Genomic DNA, 24,529 nt, shown 5'->3' with positions numbered 1-24,529 from the left:
CTCTGAGAGATAGGGAATTCTAGGACCCCCAAATTATACATGTTTTACTGTTAGGTTAGTGGAGAATATTTACAACAGATACAGCAATGAATAACATATGTTGATATGTTATCTAAATACTTCAACAAAAAACATTTCCCAGAATTTAAGCCATCTTGGTTGTCAATCTCAAGATGTTTCATTTTACTACCACAACTGAAAATGATAATGAACAGATCCTTTGTATTCTAAATAGAAAATTCACTTCACTTTCAAGAATGAACCTAAGACTGGAATTTCTGGCATAAGCCTCAGAAGAGACCTCAAAGAGTCATGGCAATTCATCAGTTTTCTTCCTTGAATTTTTCTTTTTTCTTGAGGGTTTATGCTTTATTTTTTATTGACAATTAAGCAGGTGATAGCGATTTGCTGGGAAGTTTAACCTTTGTGATTAGTCATATTTCATATCTTTCCTTTTTCCAGAACTCATCTAGACACCTCAGCTGAGTTGCGGTATTCTGTTGGCTCCCTAGTGGACAGCCAGTCTGATTACAGAACAACTAAAGTAATAAGAAGACCCAGGAGAGGCCGCATGGGTGTGCGAAGGGATGAGCCAAAGGTTAATTTTTTTTTTGAATTTCAAGTCTTTGATGATTCTAAGAAAATATCTTCCTTCATCTTAGATAGAATTTTAATACTGAGAGAATTCAAACTGCTAGCATTTTTAGTGTTAAACGTGACATATGACATATTTTTAAGACTATAATGCAAAACCACTGCTTGTGCCAGAAATAAGCAGTCCCCGTGCGTGTATCCACATAAACTTATGAATTTGGTTCTATTTTTATGCTAACTTCAGACATAAAAAGATCGAGGCTTAGAAATTTTAAGTGTTCAACATTACACAGTATAACAGCAAAGTGATAGACCCAAACTTGAATCTCTGTTTGTGTGGTTTCAAATTCCATGCTTTTTTATGCCTTATACTGTACTGACAAACAAATGGACTTTGGGTTTGCTTGGGCACTTGTGCAATAGTATTCATATTGTTAATTAAAATTAGTTAAATATTTTAATTATAATTAATATTTTAATAAAAGTTTGAGGAAAGTGTACATAGACTGTTGAAAGTGTTTCTAGAGAACACTTTATCTATAAACATTCTCTATAGATAACACTACAGGATAAACTGCAGTGTCAGTCTTCATTCATTGGATCAGTTTCTTAGTTATGTATATTGTGAGTATAGAGTTGCATTTTACAAAGAACAAATATAGTTCTTTTATGCCCTAAGTATAATTTGTTCTCCCCAACCACTTTTATGTGTTGAATACTATATAACTTAATTGTCCGTATTTATATACAGGTCCTTGATATCTTGTGGTTTTTTTTTTTTTAATTTTTTATTTTTTATAAACATATATTTTTATCCCCAGGGGTACAGGTCTGTGAATCACCAGGTTTACACACTTCACAGCACTCACCAAAGCACATATCCTCCCCAATGTCCATAATCCCACCCTCTTCTCCCAAACCCCCTCCCCCCAGCAACCCTCAGTTTGTTTTGTGAGATTAAGAGTCACTTATGGTTTGTCTCCCTCCCAATCCCATCTTGTTTCATTGATTCTTCTCCTACCCACTTAAGCCCCCATGTTGCATCACCACTTCCTCATATCAGGGAGATCATATGATAGTTGTCTTTCTCTGCTTGACTTATTTCGCTAAGCATGATACGCTCTAGTTCCATCCATGTTGTCGCAAATGGCAAGATTTCATTTCTTTTGATGGCTGCATAGTATTCCATTGTGTATATATACCACATCTTCTTGATCCATTCATCTGTTGATGGACATCTAGGTTCTTTCCATAGTTTGGCTATTGTGGACATTGCTGCTATAAACATTCGGATGCATGTGCCCCTTTGGATCACTATGTTTGTCTCTTTAGGGTAAATACCCAATAGTGCAATTGCTGGGTCATAGGGCAGTTCTATTTTCAACATTTTGAGGAACCTCCATGCTGTTTTCCAGAGTGGCTGCACCAGCTTGCATTCCCACCAACAGTGTAGAAGGGTTCCCCTTTCTCCGCATCCTCGCCAGCATCTGTCATTTCCTGACTTGTTTATTTTAGCCATTCTGACTGGTGTGAGGTGATATCGCATTGTGGTTTTGATTTGTATTTCCCTGATGCCGAGTGATATGGAGCACTTTTTCATGTGTCTGTTGGCCATCTGGATGTCTTCTTTGCAGAAATGTCTGTTCATGTCCTCTGCCCATTTCTTGATTGGATTATTTGTTCGTTGGGTGTTGAGTTTGCTAAGTTCTTTATAGATTCTGGACACTAGTCCTTTATCTGATATGTCGTTTGCAAATATCTTCTCCCATTCTGTCAGTTGTCTTTTGATTTTGTTAACTGTTTCCTTTGCTGTGCAAAAGCTTTTGATCTTGATGAAATCCCAATAGTTCATTTTTGCCCTTGCTTCCCTTGCCTTTTGCGTTGTTCCTAGGAAGATGTTGCTGTGGGTGAGGTCGAAGAGGTTGCTGCCTGTGTTCTCCTCAAGGATTTTGATGGATTCCTTTCTCACAGTGAGGTCCTTCATCCATTTTGAGTCTATTTTTGTGTGTGGTATAAGGAAATGGTCCAATTTCATTTTTCTGCATGTGGCTGTCCAATTTTCCCAGCACCATTTATTGAAGAGGCTGTCTTTTTTCCATTGGACATTCTTTCCTGCTTTGTCGAAGATTAGTTGACTGTAGAGTTGAGGGTCTATTTCTGGGCTCTCTATTCTGTTCCATTGATCTATGTGTCTGTTTTTGTGGCAGTACCATGCTGTCTTGATGATGACAGCTTTGTAATAGAGCTTGAGGTCCGGAATTGTGATGCCACCAACGTTGGCTTTCTTTTTCAATATCCCTTTGGCTATTCGAGCTCTTTTCTGGTTCCATATAAATTTTAGAATTATTTGTTCCATTTCTTTGAAAAAGATGGATGGTACTTTGATAGGAATTGCATTAAATGTATAGATTGCTTTAGGTAGCATAGACATTTTCACAATATTTATTCTTCCAATCAAGGAGCATGGAACATTTTTCCATTTCTTTGTGTCTTCCTCAATTTCTTTCATGAGTACTTTATAGTTTTCTGAGTATATATTCTGTGCCTCTTTGGTTAGGTTTATTCCTAGGTATCTTATGGTTTTGGGTGCAATTGTAAATGGGATTGACTTCTTAATTTCTCTTTCTTCTGTCTTGCTGTTGGTGTAGAGAAATGCAACTGATTTCTGTGCATTGATTTTATATCCTGACACTTTACTGAATTCCTGTATAAGTTCTAGCAGTTTTGGAATGGAGTCTTTTGGGTTTTCCACATATAGTATCATATCATCTGCAAAGAGTGATAATTTGACTTCTTTTTTGCCGATTTGTATGCCTTTAATCTCCTTTTGTTGTCTGATTGCTGAGGCTAGGACCTCTAGTACAATGTTGAATAGCAGTGGTGATAATGGACATCCCTGCCGTGTTCCTGACCTTAGCGGAAAAGCTTTCAGTTTTTCTCCATTGAGAATGATATTTGCGGTGGGTTTTTTCATAGATGGCTTTGATGATATTGAGGTATGTGCCCTCTATCCCTACACTTTGAAGAGTTTTGATCAGGAAGGGATGCTGTACTTTGTCAAATGCTTTTTCAGCATCTATTGAGAGTATCATATGGTTCTTGTTCTTTCTTTTATTGATGTGTTGTATCACATTGACTGATTTGCGGATGTTGAACCAACCTTGCAGCCCTGGAATAAATCCCACTTGGTCGTGGTGAATAATCCTTGTAATGTACTGTTGAATCCTATTGGCTAGTATTTTGTTGAGTATTTTCACATCTGTGTTCATCAAGGATATTGGTCTATAGCTCTCTTTTTTGATGGGATCCTTGTCTGGTTTTGGGATTAAGGTGATGCTGGCTTCATAAAATGAGTTTGGAAGTTTTCCTTCCATTTCTATTTTTTGGAACAGTTTCAGGAGAATAGGAATTAGTTCTTCTTTAAATGTTTGGTAGAATTCCCCCGGGAAGCCATCTGGCCCTGGGCTTTTGTTTGTTTGGAGATTTTTAATGACTGTTTCAATCTCCTTACTGGTTATGGGTCTGTTCAGGCTTTCTACTTCTTCCTGGTTCAGTTGTGGTAATTTATATGTTTCTAGGAATGCATCCATTTCTTCCAGATTGTCAAATTTGTTGGCGTAGAGTTGCTCATAGTATGTTCTTATAATAGTTTGTATTTCTTTGGTGTTAGTTGTGATCTCTCCTCTTTCATTCATGATTTTATTTATTTGGGTCCTTTCTCTTTCTTTTTGATAAGTCTGGCCAGGGGTTTATCAATTTTATTAATTCTTTCAAAGAACCAGTTCCTAGTTTCATTGATTTGCTCTATTGTCTTTTTGGTTTGTATTTCATTGATTTCTGCTCTGATCTTTATGATTTCTCTTCTCCTGCTTGGCTTAGGGTTTCTTTCTTGTTCTTTCTCCAGCTCCTTTAGGTGTAGGGTTAGGTTGTGTACCTGAGACCTTTCTTGTTTCTTGAGAAAGGCTTGTACCACTATATATTTTCCTCTCAGGACTGCCTTTGTTGTGTCCCACAGATTTTGAACCGTTGTATTTTCATTATCTTTTGTTTCCATGATTTTTTTCAATTCTTCTTTAATTTCCCGGTTGACCCATTCATTCTTTAGGAGGATGCTGTTTAGTCTCCATGTATTTGGGTTCTTTTCAAACTTCCTTTTGTGGTTGAGTTCTAGCTTTAGAGCATTGTGGTCTGAAAATATGCAGGGAATGTTCCCAATCTTTTGATACCAGTTGAGTCCTGATTTAGGACCGAGGATGTGATCTATTCTGGAGAATGTTCCATGTGCACTAGAGAAGAATGTGTATTCTGTTGCTTTGGGATGAAATGTTCTGAATAGATCTGTGATGTCCATCTGGTCCAGTGTGTCCTTTAAGGCCTTTATATCCTTGCTGATCTTTTTCTTGGATGATCTGTCCATTTCAGTGAGGGGAGTGTTAAAGTCCCCTACTATTATTGTATTATTGTTGATGTGTTTCTTTGATTTTGTTATTAATTGGTTTATATAGTTGGCTGCTCTCACGTTGGGGGCATAGATATTTAAAATTGTTAAATCTTCTTGTAGGACAGACCCTTTGAGTATGATATAGTGTCCTTCCTCATCTCTTATTATAGTCTTTGGCTTAAAATCTAATTGATCTGATATAAGGATTGCCACTCCTGCTTTCTTCTGATGTCCATTAGCATGGTAAATTCTTTTCCACCCCCTCACTTTAAATCTGGAGGTGTCTTCGGGCTTAAAATGAGTTTCTTGGAGGCAACATATAGATGGGTTTTGTTTTTTTATCCATTCTGATACCCTGTGTCTTTTGACAGGGGCATTTAGCCCATTCACATTCAGGGTAACTATTGAGAGATATGAATTTAGTGCCATTGTATTGCCTGTAAGGTGACTGTTACTGTATATGGTCTCTGTTCCTTTCTGATCTACCACTTGTAGGCTCTCTCTTTGCTTAGAGGACCCCTTTCAAGATTTCCTGTAGAGCTGGTTTGGTGTTTGCAAATTCATTCAGTTTTTGTTTGTCTTGGAAGCTTTTAATCTCTCCTTCTATTTTCAATGATAGCCTAGCTGGATATAGTATTCTTGGCTGCATGTTTTTCTCATTTAGTGCTCTGAAAATATCATGCCAGCTCTTTCTGGCCTGCCAGGTCTCTGTGGATAAGTCAGCTGCCAATCTAATATTTTTACCATTGTATGTTACAGACTTCTTTTCCCGGGCTGCTTTCAGGATTTTCTCTTTGTCACTGAGACTTGTAAATTTTACTATTAGGTGACGGGGTGTAGGCCTATTCTTATTGATTTTGAGGGGCGTTCTCTGTACCTCCTGAATTTTGATGCTCGTTCCCTTTGCCATATTGGGGAAATTCTCCCCAATAATTCTCTCCAGTATACCTTCTGCTCCCCTCTCTCTTTCTTCTTCTTCTGGAATCCCAATTATTCTAATGTTGTTTCGTCTTATGGTGTCACTTATCTCTCGAATTCTCCCCTCGTGGTCCTGTAGCTGTTTGTCCCTCTTTTGCTCAGCTTCTTTATTCTCTGTCATTTGGTCTTCTATATCACTAATTCTTTCTTCTGCCTCATTTATCCTAGCAGTGAGAGCCTCCATTTTTGATTGCACCTCATTAATAGCTTTTTTTATTTCAACTTGGTTAGATTTTAGTTCTTTTATTTCTCCAGAAAGGGCTTTTATATCTCTGGAGAGGGTTTCTCTAATATCTTCCATGCCTTTTTTGAGCCCAGCTAGAACCTTGAGAATTGTCATTCTGAACTCCAAATCTGACATATTACCAATGTCTGTATTGATTAGGTCCCTAGCCTTCGGTACTGCGTCTTGTTCTTTTTTTGTGTTGAATTTTTCTGTCTTGTCATTTTGTCCAGATAAGAGTATATGAAGGAGCAAGTAAAATAATAAAAGGGTGGCAACAACCCCAGGAAAATATGCTTTAACCAAATTAGAAGAGATCCCAAATCGTGAGGGGGTTGAAAGGGGATAAAAAGAGGTTCAAAAAGGAAGAAAGAAAAAAAAAAGAAAAAAGAGAAAAAAAGAAAAAAAAAGAATTAAAAAAAAGAAAACAAATAAGAAAAATATAAAAAAGAAAGAATATATATATTGGATAAACTAGTTAAAAAATGTTAAAAAAGAAAAAGGTAAAAGTTAAAAAAAAAATTTACCAGAAGGCGAGAAAAAAAAAAAAAAAAAAAATGAAAAAGAAAAAAAATCAAATTAACTGCAAGACTAAAAAAAAATCACAGGGAAAAAGCCACGAGGTCTGTGCTTTGCTTTCTCCTCCTCTGGAATTCTGCTGCTCTCCTTGGTATTGAAACTGCACTCCTTGGTAGGTGAACTTGGTCTCCGCTGGATTTCTTGTTGATCTTCTAGGGGAGGGGCTTGGTGTAGTGATTCTCAAGTGTCTTTGCCCCAGGCAGAATTGCACCGCCCTTAACAGGGGCCGGGGTGAGTAATCCGCTCAGGTTTGCTTTCAGGAGCTTTTGTTCCCTGAGCGCTTTCCGTAGAGTTCTGGAGGACGGGAATACAAATGGCAGCCTCCTGGTCTCTGGCCCGGAGGAGCCGAGAGCCCAGGGCCCCACTCCTCAGTGCGCCCTCAGAGAACAGCGCCCAGTTACTCCCGTCTGCCTGACCTCCGGCCACACTCCGAGCTCACCGAGCCTGCGACCGGTTCAAGGTAACACCGAGCTGTGAGCTTACTGTTGGCTCTGTCTCAGTAGCCGGCTTTCCCGTTCCAATACCCACAAGCTCTGCGACACTCAGAAACCCCCGATCCTTCTGTGACCCTGCGGGACCTGAGGCCACGCTGACCCCGCGTGGGTTTCGCCCCGGTTTAGCCTCTGGAGCGATGTCCCTCAGCGGAACAGACTTTTAAAAGTCCTGATTTCGTGCGCCGTTGCTCCGCCGCTTACCGGGAGCCGGCCCCTCCCCCCGGGGTCTATCTTCCCGTCGCTTTGGATTCACTTCTCCGCCGGTCCTACTTTTCAGAAAGTGGTTGTTTTTCTGTTTCCAGAATTGCTGTTCTTCTTCTCTTCAATCTGCCGATGGATTTTCAGGTGTTTGCGATCTTTAGATAAGCTATCTAGCTGATCTCCGGCCATCTCTGCCATCTTGACTCCGCCCCCCCTACCTTGTGGTTTTTAATTGGTACCTGTGTCATGTATAAATTAATCTTTCATAGTAGGTATTTAGTATCTGTTAAATGAGTGAATCAGAAGTGAACAAATGAAAAAACAATCAAGTCTATCTTAGTTCTTTTCTCATTTGTATATGACAAATAAATTAGGGCTACTTGGTACCAAAACAATTTATAACACAAACGCTAATTCAGGTCCTCAAATCTTAAATAAATACTCTGGGAAATATCATATGATTCCTCCCCAGAAAATCATTTTACATAATCACAAAAATGAAAACCAATTTCATAAGACAGAAAACTCTAGGTCCTTTCTCTCTTCCCTCTCTCTCCTACCCCCAGATAACAGCTTGAAAAACACCTATAGGTATATTATCTGTAGGGCCACCTGGCTGGCTCCATCAGTAGAGCATGCAACTCTTAATCTCAGGGTCACATGGGATGTAGAGATTACTTCCTAAAAAAGATGTTAATTCACAGGAGGGATTTATTATATCAAATAAAAAACATAGTCATGTAAATTAGTGTGCCTTGGGCTTAAAAAAATCAATGAAGCATTTAAATGATCAGAACAGTAGAGATGAAATTAAATCACTTTTCAATATTAATTTGATTATGCTTTGTTAGAATCTACGTAAATGAATATTGCAAAAAGAATTATCATATAACTAGTGTGATAATATTTGCAGTCTCAGCCTATAATAAGAAAGTGTAGGTAAGACTAATTAGTATAAGAGATGGAAATGCTTTAGTACAAGTGAAAAGAGATTATTATATTTGGAAAGAAGGAAAAATGTTTCAAACATAGATACTTTAAAGTAATTGTTAACTTGAATTGGGGTTGAACTAGAAATCATGCATCAGTTCGTCATCATTCCTATTAAAATCTTGATATTTATGCTGACAGTATCTTCCATACTTAAGATTTCAAGGAAATATTTTATTGAAACAATGCATTAAAATGGTAATAATCATTTCTGCTTTTGCTAGGTAAACTAATAAAACATGTGTGCTTTTTGTTGATATTTTTCATAATAGTGCTTTGATAATGAGCAATACATACATATAATAATTACTCATTTCCCACACAGGTGAAATCTCTTGGGGATCATGAGTGGAATAGAACTCAGCAAATTGGAGTGCTAAGCAGCCACCCTTTTGAAAGTGACACAGAAATGTCTGATATTGATGATGATGACAGAGAAACTATTTTTAGTTCAATGGATCTTCTCTCCCCAAGTGGTCATTCTGATGCCCAGACGCTAGCCATGATGCTTCAGGAACAGTTGGATGCCATCAACAAAGAAATCAGGTGAGTTCAATTATCACTGATGGTTTTAAAGGATTAGAAGAGCTTGATACTAAAATTGACATAATTAAATCAGAGTAGCAGGGATCCCTAGGAGCCTTTGAATTTTAAAGCACTTTTTACATTAAAATTTACTATTTAAAGGATATTTGTGGTAATAAGGTATATTCTTAAGGTACATTTAACAGCTGCCATAAAGGTACTAAATAGCATGCAATTAATATGCAGCCAGCTCCTTAAAAGTATTTGGACATCAGAGTGAAATTAACTAGAACTGAATTATTTCATACTAGATATGAAAAAATGCACTATCACCACACTGGATAATAAATGGTTTCCAAAGAGTAGATTACATTATAGAGTTGAAGTTGTACAAGTTATCAATTCAAACATTGAGAAATGTTGATCATTTCAATTTTTAACTTAATATATATGTTCTCAAATCCCAGTGATATTAATAGTCTTTACTTACCATTAACTTGACTAACCCCAGTGAAGAACCTAACTGTGTCAGGTGAATTTATAGTCTTTCAAACATCAGGAAACTATTCTTGTTTTTTTCTCAGTGGATGAACATTTCTTTACTATTTTGAACAATGGAGTTTTTTTGTTGGTTTTTTTTTTTTTTTTTTCTGGCTCTAGCTAAATCTGTTGGCTTCCTAATATGATTCACATCTATCCAGTTCTCTACTGTCATCAGCTTCTTGCACATTTCAATAGATTCTCATGTAGATGACAATAATACTTTCTGGTTTTCTCACGGTACATGGGTTCCCATCTAATCCAAAGTAACATTGCAATCAGAGAAAACTTTTTTAAAACTCAGTGTGCTTAGGTAAAGGAACCCTTTTTCAAACCCTTCAGTTGTCCTTAAGATAAAGAACAAAATACTCCATATTATCTACAATGCCCCACCTTCCTCGACATTCTCACCTACTCCATGTTTCATTATACAAGACTTCCAGTTCTTCGAATATTCCTTGCTCTTTCCTTTATAGTTGCTATTCCTTTCTTCTGGAACATTCTCCTCATTCCATACCATCGTCCCATAACATTTAACCCTCTTTACTTTTACCATGAACATCTCTACCATCCTTCTTCTGTATTTTTGTTCATTTTACTGCCTTTCTTACCTTCATTAGATTGTAAATTATATAAGAACAAGAAATGTATCTTGTTTTGCCCACTGTTTTATATCTAGATCTTAGCACTTTTCTTGATAAATAGAAAGTGTTTCATAAATGTTTGATTAGCATAAATAGAAAAAATAATATAGAACATATGGGACTATGGGACTAATGATTTAACACACTGAATAGATTTGAAATGAACTATGGTTCTGTGATATTTATTTTCATTGAAAATACATACATATACCCTCAATGACAACCCAGGTCCCTCTAGGAACTCAACTTTGTTACCATAGGGTAGTAGAGCCCAGTTATAATCTTGGCCTAGACTAATTAAGTTGATACCCTTTTATATGTTTCCTTGCTGACCGTAATAATGTATTTAATATAATTGTTAATTTGTAAGAAATTAAGAGGTACATTTAATTCAAGTATATACCAACATTCAGAAGAAAAAGACATCTTGAGCAGCAGGGGAAGGTGGTAGAGTAGGAGGAACGTAAGTTCATCTCATCCCGTGGATAGAACTTGTTAACACTCACATAAGTGAAAGTAACCCAGAAAATGATCTGAAGACTGACAAATGAACTCTACAACTAAAGGTAGAGAATATATCTGTAAAAATTAGTCAAGGGATTCACAAAATAAAAGGATATAAAATGTGACACCATATGCCTAATATGTGATGTGGAGAGGATTAAAGAATGGGTTCAAACTTAAGCAACCATCAATGTAATATAGACTGCTAATGGTAACCACAAATCAAAAACCTGTCATGGATAGGCAAAGAACAAAAAGAAAGAAATCCAAGTATATGACTGAAGAGAAATTATTATAAACCATGAAAGAGAGGAGAGAAGAAAGGATTGGAGAAAAACTATAAAAACAACTGTAAAACAAGTAACAAAATGGCAATAAATACATATCTGTCAATAATTATTTTGGATGTACAAACTAAATACTCCAATCAAAATACATAGGGTGTCAGATTGGATTTAAAAAAAATAAGGAGTGATCTATATGCTGCTGACAAGAGATATATTTCAGACCTAAAAATGCTGGCAGATTGAAAGTGAAAAGATGGAAGAACATTTGTCATGCAAATGGATGTCAAAAGATACTGGGGTAGCAATACTTATACTAGAAAAATTGACTTAAAACCAAGACTGTAACAAATGACAAAGAAGGACACTAAATAATAAATAAAGGGGACAATCCAACAAGAAGATAGAACAGTTATAAATATGCACCCAACATGGGAGCTTCCAAATACATGTTAATAACAAACATAAAGGAACTAACTGATAGTAATACAATCATAGTAGAAGACTTTAACTTACATCAATGGATGGATCATCCAAACAGAAAATCAAGAAGAAAACAGTGGCTTTGAATGACACACTGGATCAGATGGACTTAACAGATATATTTGGAACATTCCATCTTGAAAGAGCAGAATACACATTCTTTTCAAGTGCACATGGAACATTCTCCAGAATAGATCACATACTAGACCACAAAACAAGTCAACAAATTAAAAAAGACTGAAGTCATACCATGCATCTTTTCTGACCACAATACTGTACAACCAGAAGTCAACCACAAGAAAAATCTGGAGAGAGCACAAATATGTGACAGTTAAATAACATGCTACTAAATTAAAAATGAGTTATGCCTCCATCAGAAAGGATGAATACCCAACTTTTGTATCAGCATGAATGGAACTGGAAGAGATTATCCTGAGTGAACTAAGTCAAGCAGAGAGAGTCAAGTATCATATGGTTTCACTTACTTGTGGAGCATAACGAATAACACAGAGGACATTGGGTGAAGGAAAGGGGAAGTGAGTTGGGGGAAATCGGAGGGGGAGATGAACCGTGAAAGACTGTGGACTTTGAAAAACAAACTGAGGGTTTTGGAGGGGAGGTTGGTGGGGGGTTGGGAGAACCTGGTGGTGGGTATTAAGGAGGTCATGTATTGCATGGAGCACTGGGTGTGATGTGTAAACAATGAATCTTTGAACACTGAAAAAATAAAATTAAATTTAAAAAAAGAAAAAAATATAAATAAATAATAAAAATAGAGAAAAATGGTATCACCAAAAAAGAAGAAGAAGAAGAAGGGGGAGGAGGAGAAGAATCAATGGGGAAATCAAAGAAGAAATAAAAAATTAAATGGAAAAAAATCAAAATGAAAAATGCAGTGGTCCAAAGTCTTTGGGATACAGCAAAAGTGGTTCTAAGAGGAAAGTTTATAGCAATGCAAGATAGAAGCAAGAAAAATCTCAAATAAACAATCTAACTTTACACCTAAAGGAGCTAGAAAAATAACAAACAAAATACAAAACCAGCAGAAGGAAGGAAATAATAAAGGTTAGAGCAGAAATAAATGATAAGAAACTAAAAATAAATGAACAAACAAAAACCAGTAGAAGAGATAAATGCAACTAAGAGTTGGTTCTTTTCAAAGGTCAATAAAATTGATAAACGTCCAGCTGGGCTCATAAAATAAAGACCCAAATAAAATCACAGATGAAAGAGAAGAAATAATAAGCAACACCACAGAAATACAATTTTAAGGGCGCCTGGGTGGCTAAGTGGGTTAAGCTGCTGCCTTAAGCTCAGGTCATGATCTCAGGGTCCTGGATTGAGTCCCACATCGGGCTCTCTGCTCAGCAGGGAGTCTGCTTCCCCCTCCTCCTCTCCTGCCTCTCTGTCTACTTGTGATCTCTCTCTGTCAAATAATTAAATCTTTAAAAAAAAAAATACAATTTTAAGAGAATATTGTGAAAAATTATATGCCAACAAATTGGACAAACTTGAAGAAGTGGATAAATTCCCAGAAATGTATAACCTAAAACTGAAGCAGTAAGAAATAGAAAATTTGAACAGACCAGTTATCAGCAATGAAATTGAATCAATAATCAAAACTCCCAACAAACAAAAGATCAGGACCAGATGACTTCACAGGCAAATTCTACCAAACATTTGAAAAAGAGGTAATATCAATTCTTCTCAAACCATTCCAAAAAATACAAACTAAACTTCCAAATCCATTCTATGAGGCCAGTATCACCCTGATTCCAAAACCAGATAAATACATTACCAAAAAAAAAAAAAAAAGAGAGAGAGAGAGAACTGTAGGCCAATATCTCTGATGAACATAGATGCAAAAATTCTCAACAAAATATTAACAAACCAAATCCAACAATACATTAAAAATTATGATCATGAGGGATTTAGCCCCAGAATGCAAGGGTAATCAAATATTCACAAATCAATGTGATACAGCACATCAATAAGAAAAGGGTTAAAAAAACACGTGATCATTTCAACAGATGAAGAGAAAGCATTTGGCAAAGTACAATACCCATTCATGATAAAAACCCTCAACAAAGTAGATTTAGAGAGAAAATATCTCAACATAATAATTAAGGCTTTACATGAAAAACCCATAGTAAGTATCATACTCAGTGATGGAAAACAGTTTTTTTCTTAAGGTCAGGAACAAAACAAGAATGTCCATTCTCACCACTGTTATTCAACATACTACTAGAAGTCTAGCCATAGCAATTAGACAACAAAAAGAAGGAAAAAATGTCCAAATTGGTAAGGAAGAACTAAAACTTCTACTAATTACAGATGACATGATATTGTTTATAGATAATCCTAAAGACTCCACCAAAAAACTACTAGAACTGATAAATGAACTCATTAAGGTGGCAGGGTACAAAATCAATGTATGGAAATCTGTTGCGTTCCTATACACTAAAAATGAAGCAGTAGAAAGGGAAATGAAGAAAATAATCCCATTTACAATTGCACTTTTAAAAAATAATAGAATATGTAGGGATAACTTAACTAAGGAATTGGAAGACCTCTACTCCAAAAACTATTAAACACTGATGAGAGAAATTAAAAACAACACAAAAAAATGCAAAGATATTCCATGTTCATGGATTAGAGCAAATACTGTTAAAATGTCTGTACTACCCAAAGTAATCTACAAATTTAAAGCGATCCCTATCAAAATAACAACAATATTTTTCACAAACTAGAACAAACAATCCTAAAATTTGTGTGGAACCACAATAGATCCTGAGTAGCCAAAGCAATCTTGAAAAAAAAAAAAAAGTCAAAACTGGATGTATCACAACTCCAAACTTCAAGTTATGTTACAAAGCTTTAGTAATCAAAACAGTATGGTACTGGCATAAAAACAGACATATTGATCAGTAGAACAGACCAGAAATCACAGAAATAAACTCAAAAGTATATGGTCAGTTAATCTTTTACAGAGGAAGAAAGAATACGCAATGGGGAAAAGACCAGTATCTTCAACAAATAGTGTTGAGAAAACTGGACAGCCATGTACAACTGGAACCAGTTTCATTCTTTCTTCCACCATACACAAAAATAAATTCAGGGGCACCTGAGTGGCTCAGTGGGTTAAAGCCTCTGTCTTCAGCTCAGGTTCTGATCTCAGGGTCCTGGGATTGAGCCCTACATTAGGATCTCTGCTCAGCAGGGAGCCTGCTTCCCCATCTCTCTCTTTGCCTGCTTGTGATCTCTGTCAAATAAATAAATAAAATCTTTTTAAAAAATAAATTCAAAATGGATTAAAGATCTAAATGTGAGATCTGAAACCCTAAAAATGCTAAAGGAAAGCATAGGCAGTAATTTCTGACATCAGCCATAGCAACATTTTCTAGATATGTCTCCTGAGGCAAGGGAAGCAAAGCCAAAAATGAACTATTGGGACTACATCAAAATAAAAAGCTTTTGCACAGTGAAGGAGACAATGAACAAAGCTAAAAGGCAACCTACAGAATGGGAGAAGATATTTGTAAATGACATATCCGATAAAGGGTTATATCCAAAATATATTAAAAAAATAGTATAACTCAACACCCCAAAAATAAATAATACAATTAAAAATGGGTAGAAATGAAAAGAAATTTTTTTCCAAAATGACACAGATAGTCAGCAGACACATGAAAAGATGTTCAACATCACTAATTGTCATCAGGGAAATGCAAATAAAAAGTACAATGAGATATTACCTCATACCTGTCAGAATAGCTAAAACCAAAAACATAAGAAACAGCAAGTGTTGCTGGTGGAGATGTGGAGAAAGGAGAATCCTCTTAAATTGTTGATGGATGATGCAAACTGTTACAACCACTCCAGAAAACAGTGTAGAGATTCCTCAAAAAGTTAAAAAGAGAGCTATCTGAGATGTCTGTGTAGCTCAGTCAACCAGTTAAGTGGCTGCCTTCGGCTCTGGTCATGATCCCAGCGTCCTGGGATCGAGTCCCACTTGGGGCTCCTTGCTCATCATGGAGCCTGCTTCTTCCTCTGCCTGCTGCTGCCTCTGCTTGTGTGTGCGTGCTCTCTCTCTCTCTCTCTCTCAAACGCACACAAATAAAATCTTCAAAAAAAAAAAGACCACAACTACCCTAAGAGCCAGTAATCACACTACTAGGTATTTCCTCCAAAAATACCAAAACACTCATTCAAAGGGATACGTGCAACCCTATGTTTATTGCATAAGGTTATTTACAGTAACCAGACTATAGAATCAGACTAAGAGTCCATTGATAGATAAACAGTAAAGAAGTGGTTATACATACAATGGAGAACTATTCAGCCCTAAAATAGAATGAAATCTTGGGGCACCTGAGTGACTAAGTTGGCTAAATATCTGACTCTTGATCTTTGGCTCAGTCATGATCTCAGGGTCATGAGATTGAGCCCTGCCTCAGTCTCTACATGGAGCCTGCTTAAGATTCTCTTGCTGGAGGAGAGGTGCGTGGGGGAATGGAGTAACTGGGTGACGGGCATTAAGGAGGGCACTTGACCTAATGAGCACTGGGTGTTATATGCAACTACTGAATCACTAAATTATACGTCTGAAACTAATAATACAGTGTATGTTAATTAAATCGAATTTAAATTAAAAAATTTTACCAAAAAAATTCACATGTTGCAGGTGTACAACATAACCAAAAAAATCCCCCTCTCCCTCTGCCCCTCACCTCCCCTCACTCATGGGTGTGCATCTGTGTGCACTCTCTTTCTCTCTCAAAAAACAAAACAAAACAGAACGAACTGAAATCTTGCCATTTGCAACAACATGGATGGAGCTAGAGAGTATAATGCTAAGTGAAGTAATTCACAGAAAGCCAAATACCATATGATTTCACCAATATGTGGAATTTAAGAAACAAAACAAACGAGCAAAGGGGAAAAAGGGAGGCAAACCAAGAAACAGACTCTTAACTGTGGAGAACAAACTGACGGTCACCAGAGGGGAGAGGGTGGGAGAATGGGTGAAACAGGTGACGGGGATTAAGGAGTTCCTGTACCCTGATGAGCACTGAGTGTGTATGGAAGTGTTGAATCACTCTATTGTACACCTGAAACTGATACAACACTATGTTAACTATACTGAAATTAAAATTTAAAAACTTGTTATAAAAAAGAAATAAGCATCTTCATAAAAACAGTGGCAGCATCTTCGTAAAAACTGCTAACGCTAGAATTTATTTCTGGTTAAGATGTTTCTTCTTCCACAAACTATTGTTAACCATTAAAAAAAAAAATTCCTCTTTTCTGGTTCCCTTAGTTTACTAATTCTCCCTTAAAGGAAGGGATTAAATTACTTCATTTGCCACTGCCTCATTTGTTATTTAATCTGTGCATCTGTAGTTAGCTACTATTTTGAGAGCCTTACTTTTGTGGTCTTATGTATTATTCCATCCTTCTTAATGATTTATGTGGGACTCTATCCCCAACGCATTAGGATGTTTCAAAAGGAATCTTTTCCCTTCCTCCCTCCCTTTCTCTCTCTCTTTCTTTCTTTCTTTCTTTCTTCTTTCTCTGCATTAGGATTCTAAAGATCAGTGGATTATCATTTTTCTAAATAAATTGAACATATCGGTAGCATTTGATTTCCTGTTCAATTAAACTTCAGTCTACCTATTACTCGGTTTATTTCTCTAGGTTTGACTTTCCTTTACAATTAATACAATGTCTAGTGTTCATAACTACAGTTTATTTGTAGAAAAAAACAATTTTTCTGAAGGAGTCATTTCCCACTAAGCATTTTAAAGTACAAAATTTCTTTTTGTTGTTGTTGTTTTTCTAAGAGGAGACATTTTTTCCCATTGGAATGTGTTTAAAGCGTTAATAATGTTGTGTTCTATTACTTGACTAAGCCTTTCTTTGGGGTTCTGATCTTTGGGTGAACTTAAAGTGTACCCATGAAAATAAAGTTCAAAGTAAGAGAATTCTTATTCTTTTTAAAAAATATTTTCTTCATTTATTTGAGAAAGAGAGAGAGAGCACACAAGAAGAGAGCAGGAGTAAGGGGAGGAAGGGCAGAAGGAGAGGGACAAGCAGACTCCCCACTGAGCAGGAAGCCGGTCATGGGGCTGGATCCCAGGACCCTGGGATCATGCCCTGAGCTGAAGGCAGACGCTTAACTGACTGAACCACCCAGGCACCACAGAATTCATATTCTTTGTGGAACTGAAAAATTATAACTAAGTAAATGTGTCTCAGTCTTTGTTTACTTAAATTTTGGAAGCAGTTTTAAGTTCACGCAAAATTGAAGGTTCACGCAAAGTATAGAGAGTTCCCGAATATCCCCTGGCCTCCCACATGCGTGGCCTCCCCCATCATTAACACCCTTCACCACAGCAGCATATTAAAGTTGATGCACCTATACTGAAACATACTAATCACCCAAATTCCATTGTTTACATTATAATTTACTTTTGATGTTGTGCATTCTGGGTTTGGAAAATGTCTGACAAGTATCCATCATTATGGTATCATACAGAGCATTTTTCACTGCCATAAAAATCCTCCCTGCTCTGCCTATTCAATCCTTTCCCCCTGTTGACCTCTGACAACCATTGCTCTTTTCCTGTCCCTGTAGTTTTGCCTTTTCCTAGAGTGTCATATGGTTGGAATCACACAATACGTAGCCTGTTTAGATTGGCTTCTTTTGCTTAGTTATATGCACTTAATGATCTTCCATCTCTTTTCAATGCTTGGTAGTTCATTTCTTTTTAGCCCTGAGTACTATTCCATTGTCCGGATATACCACAGATTATCCCTTTACCAACTAAAAGAGATCTTGGTTGCTTTTAAGGTTTGTCAATTATGTATAAAGTTGCTATAAACATCTGTATGCAGGTTTTTGTGTAGACTTAAGTTTTCAACTCCTTTAGGTAAATACCAAGGAACACAATTACCGAATGATATGGTAAGAGTATGTTTAGTTTTGGGAGAAAAAAAAAAAAAAAACTGGTTTCCAAAGTAAATATGCCAAAAAAACCTTTGCAGTTATCATAATCTTGGATTTAAGGACTATGTATCAGATCCCAATAAGCCATTTGTAGTTAATAAGAAAATATCTGGGGAGAGGTTGTTGATCACCGTTTTAAAATCAACTGCTGCTACACAGTTTCATTGTAACAATATACAAAATATGTATAGATTCAACTTAAATAGGATATTTATGTAACCCAGAAATAAAGCTCTTTGTTCTTTGCATGTCTCTAATAGCTAATTTGTACATATTCTTGAAGCTTCTCCTTAAAGAAAAAACGGGTAATAGTGCTTTGTCTTCTCAAAAACATTTATAGCAACAGTTGAAACAATTTCTTTTATTCTGTATGTACATATCTATCTACCAGTGGTTAGATCATCTCCATATTATTACATTGCCTGGTGCTTTTTTGAAGTTGACTTGGCTAAGTAAGTATTCTTAAAAAAATGTCTCGGGGTTTTATTTGACCAAATGATAATTCTGAATGACCATTCGTTGAAGATTCCATCAGTTATACTTTTTCATCAGGTGGGAGGTCAAGTTCAGTATCTTTGTTAGGATCTGAGTTCCTAAAAGTCTCATTTATTGGCACCTCAGTCCAAATGTAAGATTAGGATGAGTGGCAGGAAAAAAAAAAGGATTAGTAGCAGAAATTATCTAGGCAAGCAAGGTTTTAAAAGGTTTAGCAGCTGGAAAAAAAAGTTTTAGCAGGTGGTAGTATAGAAAGAGGGTTAGACTGAAAGAGGGGAGGAGTTATATATCACTTGAAAAGAAGGATTTTCTGAATTTCAGCCAGAAAGCCTCTAGAATTTATTGAAAGTTATATCTTTGCCTTAGAGAAAAGAAAACGTTAGATTTGGTATAAAATATTCACAGAGCTCTTTATTTATTTATTCATTTATTTACATGAATTCCACCTACCATCTTAGCACCGTATCATGGATCCAAATTAAACTGTATCTTCCAGGCTAATTCAGGAAGAAAAAGAATCTACGGAGTTACGTGCTGAAGAAATTGAGAACCGAGTGGCTAGTGTGAGCCTGGAAGGCCTGAATTTAGCAAGAGTCCACCCAGGAACCTCCATCACTGCCTCGGTTACAGCTTCTTCGCTGGCCAGTTCATCTCCCCCAAGTGGACACTCAACGCCAAAGCTCACCCCTCGGAGTCCTGCCCGGGAAATGGATCGGATGGGAGTCATGACACTGGTATGATGATATGCACGAGAACACCTGCCCCCATTAAGATGAATGGTGCATGAGCTGATACTTACTGGGTGTTTATTCTAAGGACCTTCTGTGTTTTTTGTTGTTTTTCTTTTCTTTTTTTTTTTTTTTTTTTTTTTTTCACAACATCCCTATGTGGTAGTTGCAACTATTTATCCCATTATGAGACAAACAAATGTAGCCTACAAAGATGTAATTTTCTAAGGTCACATAATAAGTAAATAGAAAAACAGTAGTCTAAATATCCCAGCAGCTATCTGAATGACTTAAACCATTAGTAAATTTTCATGGGATCTTGATCAAGTAAATTGGGACTGGGTATTTTATTTTTAAGGCAATAAATCACAAAAAAACACCCTCATTATTATAATTGCTTCAATAGAACAACATAGAATGTTAACATTTTAGAATATAGGTAATATAATTTTAATAAGAAGAGCCATCGGAAAAAAATAGGGACAATTTCCCAATATTTTTTAGAATTTCATGTCAACATTTTTACCCTTTTTTACTCTTTCTTTATTTCATTTTTTTTTTAATATTTGGGATTAATAGTTGGAAACCTAAATTAAGAGGTACACTGAACATAATTGAGAGGAAAATCAAAGTGCCCTTTGCTAAAAGTAATACAAAGAAGAGTATGGAAGGAATGACAGGAATGACTACTGAATGCTATGATGGTTAGTCACTTAGTTCTCATGATAATGTCTGCAAGACTGAGGGTATCACCTCAAGAGAGAGCAGAGGTAACTGGGGTTTGAGAGCACGAGTAAATTGCTTATGCTCACCACAGTAAGTGGAGCTGGATTTTTCTTCAGATATCCCGACACAAAAGCTTATGCTCTTCTGTCCCTACGTGTGTGTGTGTGTGTGTGTGTGTGTGTGTGTGTGTGATAACCTGGGAATATGTTTAAATGACAATAATGAAGATTTAAATATTCCAAAACATTTTTGGAGGTAAAATTCTGTTTTTGTAATGAATAGTAAAACTTGGCTGCTAAAACAATAAAATTCTAATTAAAGATGAGTTTGGAGATAGAAATTAATTTAAAACAAATAGGTGAAATAAGTTTTATACAGTATAAAACTAGCACAAATATAACAAATGGAGGAGAAATTAATGATGCTATGGAAGAATATGAGGTGTATACAGTGTTTCTAAATACAGTCAGAAGGCTGTGAAGCTACTATACATGGTGTCACAATGTCTATATCTGTGTGTGTATGTAAGTATATGAAATATCTGAAAAACATTTTAATTCATTTTCTAAATGATATCTTTACATAAATATGTTGCAGTGATATGTACTGTAGCTAATAAATTGTAAAAATTATTTCCATTGGAATTGATTTATATTAATGCACATATATGCACATATTTATTATAAAGAAGTCATATCTCTCTATATATAGAAATTGCTGTCACCTCTGAGGAGAAAGTACCTTACAAGTTTTTTATATTTTATTTTTACAAATTTGTTATGTATGTAAGTTAAATATCTTTTTCTTTAATGTTACAGTTAAGAATTGAAACAAAAAAACTATTCTTATGGTATGACAGCGTTTTTCACGTTCATACTCTTTATGATTATGGACTTCCATACGATAAAGGTCAACATAAAAGAAAAATGGCAAAATTAAAAAAAAAAAAAAAGGAAATTTTTACTTTCTTAAGCTACTGAGTCCTCTAGTCTGTGCTCATTTCCAGACTTGATATTAAAAGATATTTTTTAAGTAGGAGCACCTGGGTGGCTTAGGTAAGTGGCTGCCTTTGGCTCAGATCTTGAGCTCAGGTCTTGTCCTGGGATCTAGACCCTCGCCAGGCTCTCTCTTCAGCAGGGAGTCTGCTTCTCCCTCTGCTGTTCCCTATCACCACCTGCCCCCTGGCCCTGGCTCATGCTCGTGCTCTCACTCTCAAATAAATAATTAAATAAAATCTTAAAAAAGTAATTTTAAAATAGACATTATAAAAAATATCCAATCGGGGCAAAGGACAGCTAATCAGAACTGACCCCACCTCGACACAGCACAAACTTTTAGTCAATGTACTGAGATATACCCAGTATATGCAGCTATGCTGTGATCTGCTTATTTTCGAAATCTAGGAACCATCAATCTGATTTTATTAACTAAACAGGATATTGTCTCTGGCTTAGTTTCTGTTTATATTTGCTACATATATTGATGACTGTTAATTATCAAAGCTATAGTAAGAGTGCTATGCCCACAGAGCATAATTTAATCAGTATTCAAGGCAAGGAAGCTTCCGTTATTTCTGTTCTGCTATTCTTTTTTATATTTTTGCAATATAGTGTTTTGCTCTTTTAAGTAGTTCCATAAACATTAGCATCATAATCTTTGATAGTGTTATTATTTTATACTAATAAAATGTGTATAAACACATTTAGACATAATGTTTGTGCCTATATGAAAAAGATGCCAGTTTTCATGCATTTTCTTGAGCAGTTAGTCATAAATAAATCAATGGTAAATGAACATTATTACACTATAATTACCATACTTAAAAATCTTTCAAGCTTTTCTTGAGGGTAAAAATGTAATTAAAATTTTCCATATCTGACTCAGAAAAAAGAAATGAAACCTGGGAAGTCCTTATCTCCTAATAGCACTTTGTCATTAAATTCATCACCGTTACAGTGAAAGACAAGTAGATTTTCTTTTACCTGTAGAAAATATTGGGGGAGGAGAAATAATCTTGTTGGATATAATCCATGTTTGAATAGTCAGAGGAAAATGAAAAATTTTAGGGACAGAAAAACAGAGATGGAAAAGATTATTATATTCATTTGTATTGTATATGTTTATATGTTTTATAAACATTATTTGTCCTCATTATAAAATGTGCTTTTATTTACTTTTACCTCACCACAAGTCTATAAGCATAAAGAACATTCTACCAATATCTAGTTAGAATATTGAAAGAAAAATATATAAATGTAAATGTAACTAAAATGGAATAAAATTGTTTTACTCACACAAGAAAAATTAATGAAGATATTAAGGGAATATAGGTTCATTGGAAATTAGAAAGAATTCACTTTTCAAAAAGTTCTTTAAAAGCACATCAACAAGAAAACAGCAGTCATAGAAACATGTTACACTGAGGTCAGAGCTTTTGGCATTTGGGAATGAGAGATTTGTTGGGATGCCAGGAAGTTTGAGATACCTCAGGAATAGCATCCCAGCCCGAGGGAGGACCAAAGCTCTGCATAGATAGGGCAAAAAGGAATATTTATAAGCTCCATATATGTGCACTGATTCTTCACTTATCTATGATCTTCTTCATTCCCATTTATGTTTTTTGGGGAGGGTATAGTACCATATTTATTTCTGGCTAGATCACTCCATATGTACTTCCCATTCCCTAGGGTTCCATGTCTCAGATCTCATACACGTATGTTTGACCCCATCCTGTGGACATGCTGTCCACCCATTCCATCTACGAAGTTTCCTCTCTGAAGTCCCTCTCAGGAGAAGTCTTTCTGTAATGGTTTAAGACATTTATTTAGAAAACAATGGAATGAAAAAACAAGACAGTCAAGTTATAGAATACTATTTAAACATGTAACCTGATCAAATAGTACTCACTAATTAGTTCTGTTTTATGTTGCTTTTATTACTGCCAATCACAGCCAAGTGATCTAAGGAAACATCGGAGAAAGGTACTGTAAATATCTTTTATATGATTGCTAGCTGAATGTTGCTTTTCTATGAAAGCTTTAAAATTATATTCCCATTAGTTGAACCATTTTATAAACATAAAAAGAAATACTGAGTTTAAGTGTGATCCAATTGTGTAAATATGATTATAAGAGCAAATGCCTCAAAATAAAATTGTTTATACTGTATAGGGTAATGATTAGATTATGTGGTCTAAATACACTAGAATTAGATTGTTTATTGTCAGTGCTAGAACAATGTGCTTAGTTTTAATTGTAGATTTTACTATTATTCAGACCAACAGATCAGGAGACCACAGCCAATGAAAAGATAGCTTGTTACTCCTACTTCCCAAGAGGAGGGGGGCATGCCATGGAATGCAAAGGCAAAGGGAAGTACCCGAGTAGGTTTTCCTGAAGCAGAAAGAGCTAGGAGAAAGGATGAGTAGGAGCTTTACTGTGGTTTCTGTTGGAATGGCAAGACAAGGTAAGCAGGCTTAGGATTGGGTAGTTTTAATCATGTCAGTGGGCTCTAGGTATTGGGCCATCTCTAGTTACGGATTCCCATCCTGGGATGATTAAGGCAGAGGAATATTGCCTCCTGAAGTGTAAGAACCAGATAGAGAGTATGATTTGGCATACAGGGCTAGATTGATTGATGTGCACATGAAAGGCGTACTCCAGGGGCGTAGTTTGCTATCTCTAGGAATTAGCTAGCCCTGGGAGGAACATTCTGCCCTGGGTCAGCATGATACCAGATGCCAGAGCATCAAGAATACAAAACTTACAAAAAATAATCATTAATCTGTTGCCTTCCTATTTGGTGTGACATAAAGAGAATAAATATTGGAAATGAGAAACAAAATTGACTCCAGTTCTGATTCTCAAAATGACATCTTGTTAGATAATTGAGAACAACAGAGCTTGGACACATGGGATATTAGATGGGAAAGATTTCAAAGATTCAACCTATTATCCAGTGTATAAATTTATTTTTCAGCATCATCAAGATGTGATAGACTATGTCCAAACACTTCAGAAACCAACAATTTTTTTCTTTTGTCTTTTTTAATTTAAAGAAATTTATATTATATTTGTGTGGCTTAGATTGAT

The 24,529-nt window shown here is 35.9% G+C and overlaps 1 protein-coding gene across 16 annotated transcripts in view; it reads left to right on the top strand.

Moving 5' to 3' along the window:
- The window catches only part of PPFIA2 (PTPRF interacting protein alpha 2), a 497,227-nt gene that overhangs the window by 399,048 nt on the left and 73,650 nt on the right, over positions 1-24,529 (top strand). For all 16 annotated transcript variants that reach the window (XM_059186425.1, XM_059186440.1, XM_059186429.1 and 13 more), the window contains 4 exons: positions 463-598; positions 8,826-9,046; positions 19,481-19,718; positions 23,390-23,419. In XM_059186425.1, the coding sequence (XP_059042408.1) occupies positions 463-598; positions 8,826-9,046; positions 19,481-19,718; positions 23,390-23,419 (625 nt within the window). The remainder of the gene's footprint in view (positions 1-462; positions 599-8,825; positions 9,047-19,480; positions 19,719-23,389; positions 23,420-24,529) is intronic.

Source organism: Mustela lutreola, chromosome 8 (assembly GCF_030435805.1).
Source record: "Mustela lutreola isolate mMusLut2 chromosome 8, mMusLut2.pri, whole genome shotgun sequence".
Classification (NCBI taxonomy): domain Eukaryota; kingdom Metazoa; phylum Chordata; class Mammalia; order Carnivora; family Mustelidae; genus Mustela; species Mustela lutreola.
The sequence above is the reverse complement of the archived record's forward strand: the minus strand, read 5'-3'. Positions and strand labels throughout refer to the sequence as shown.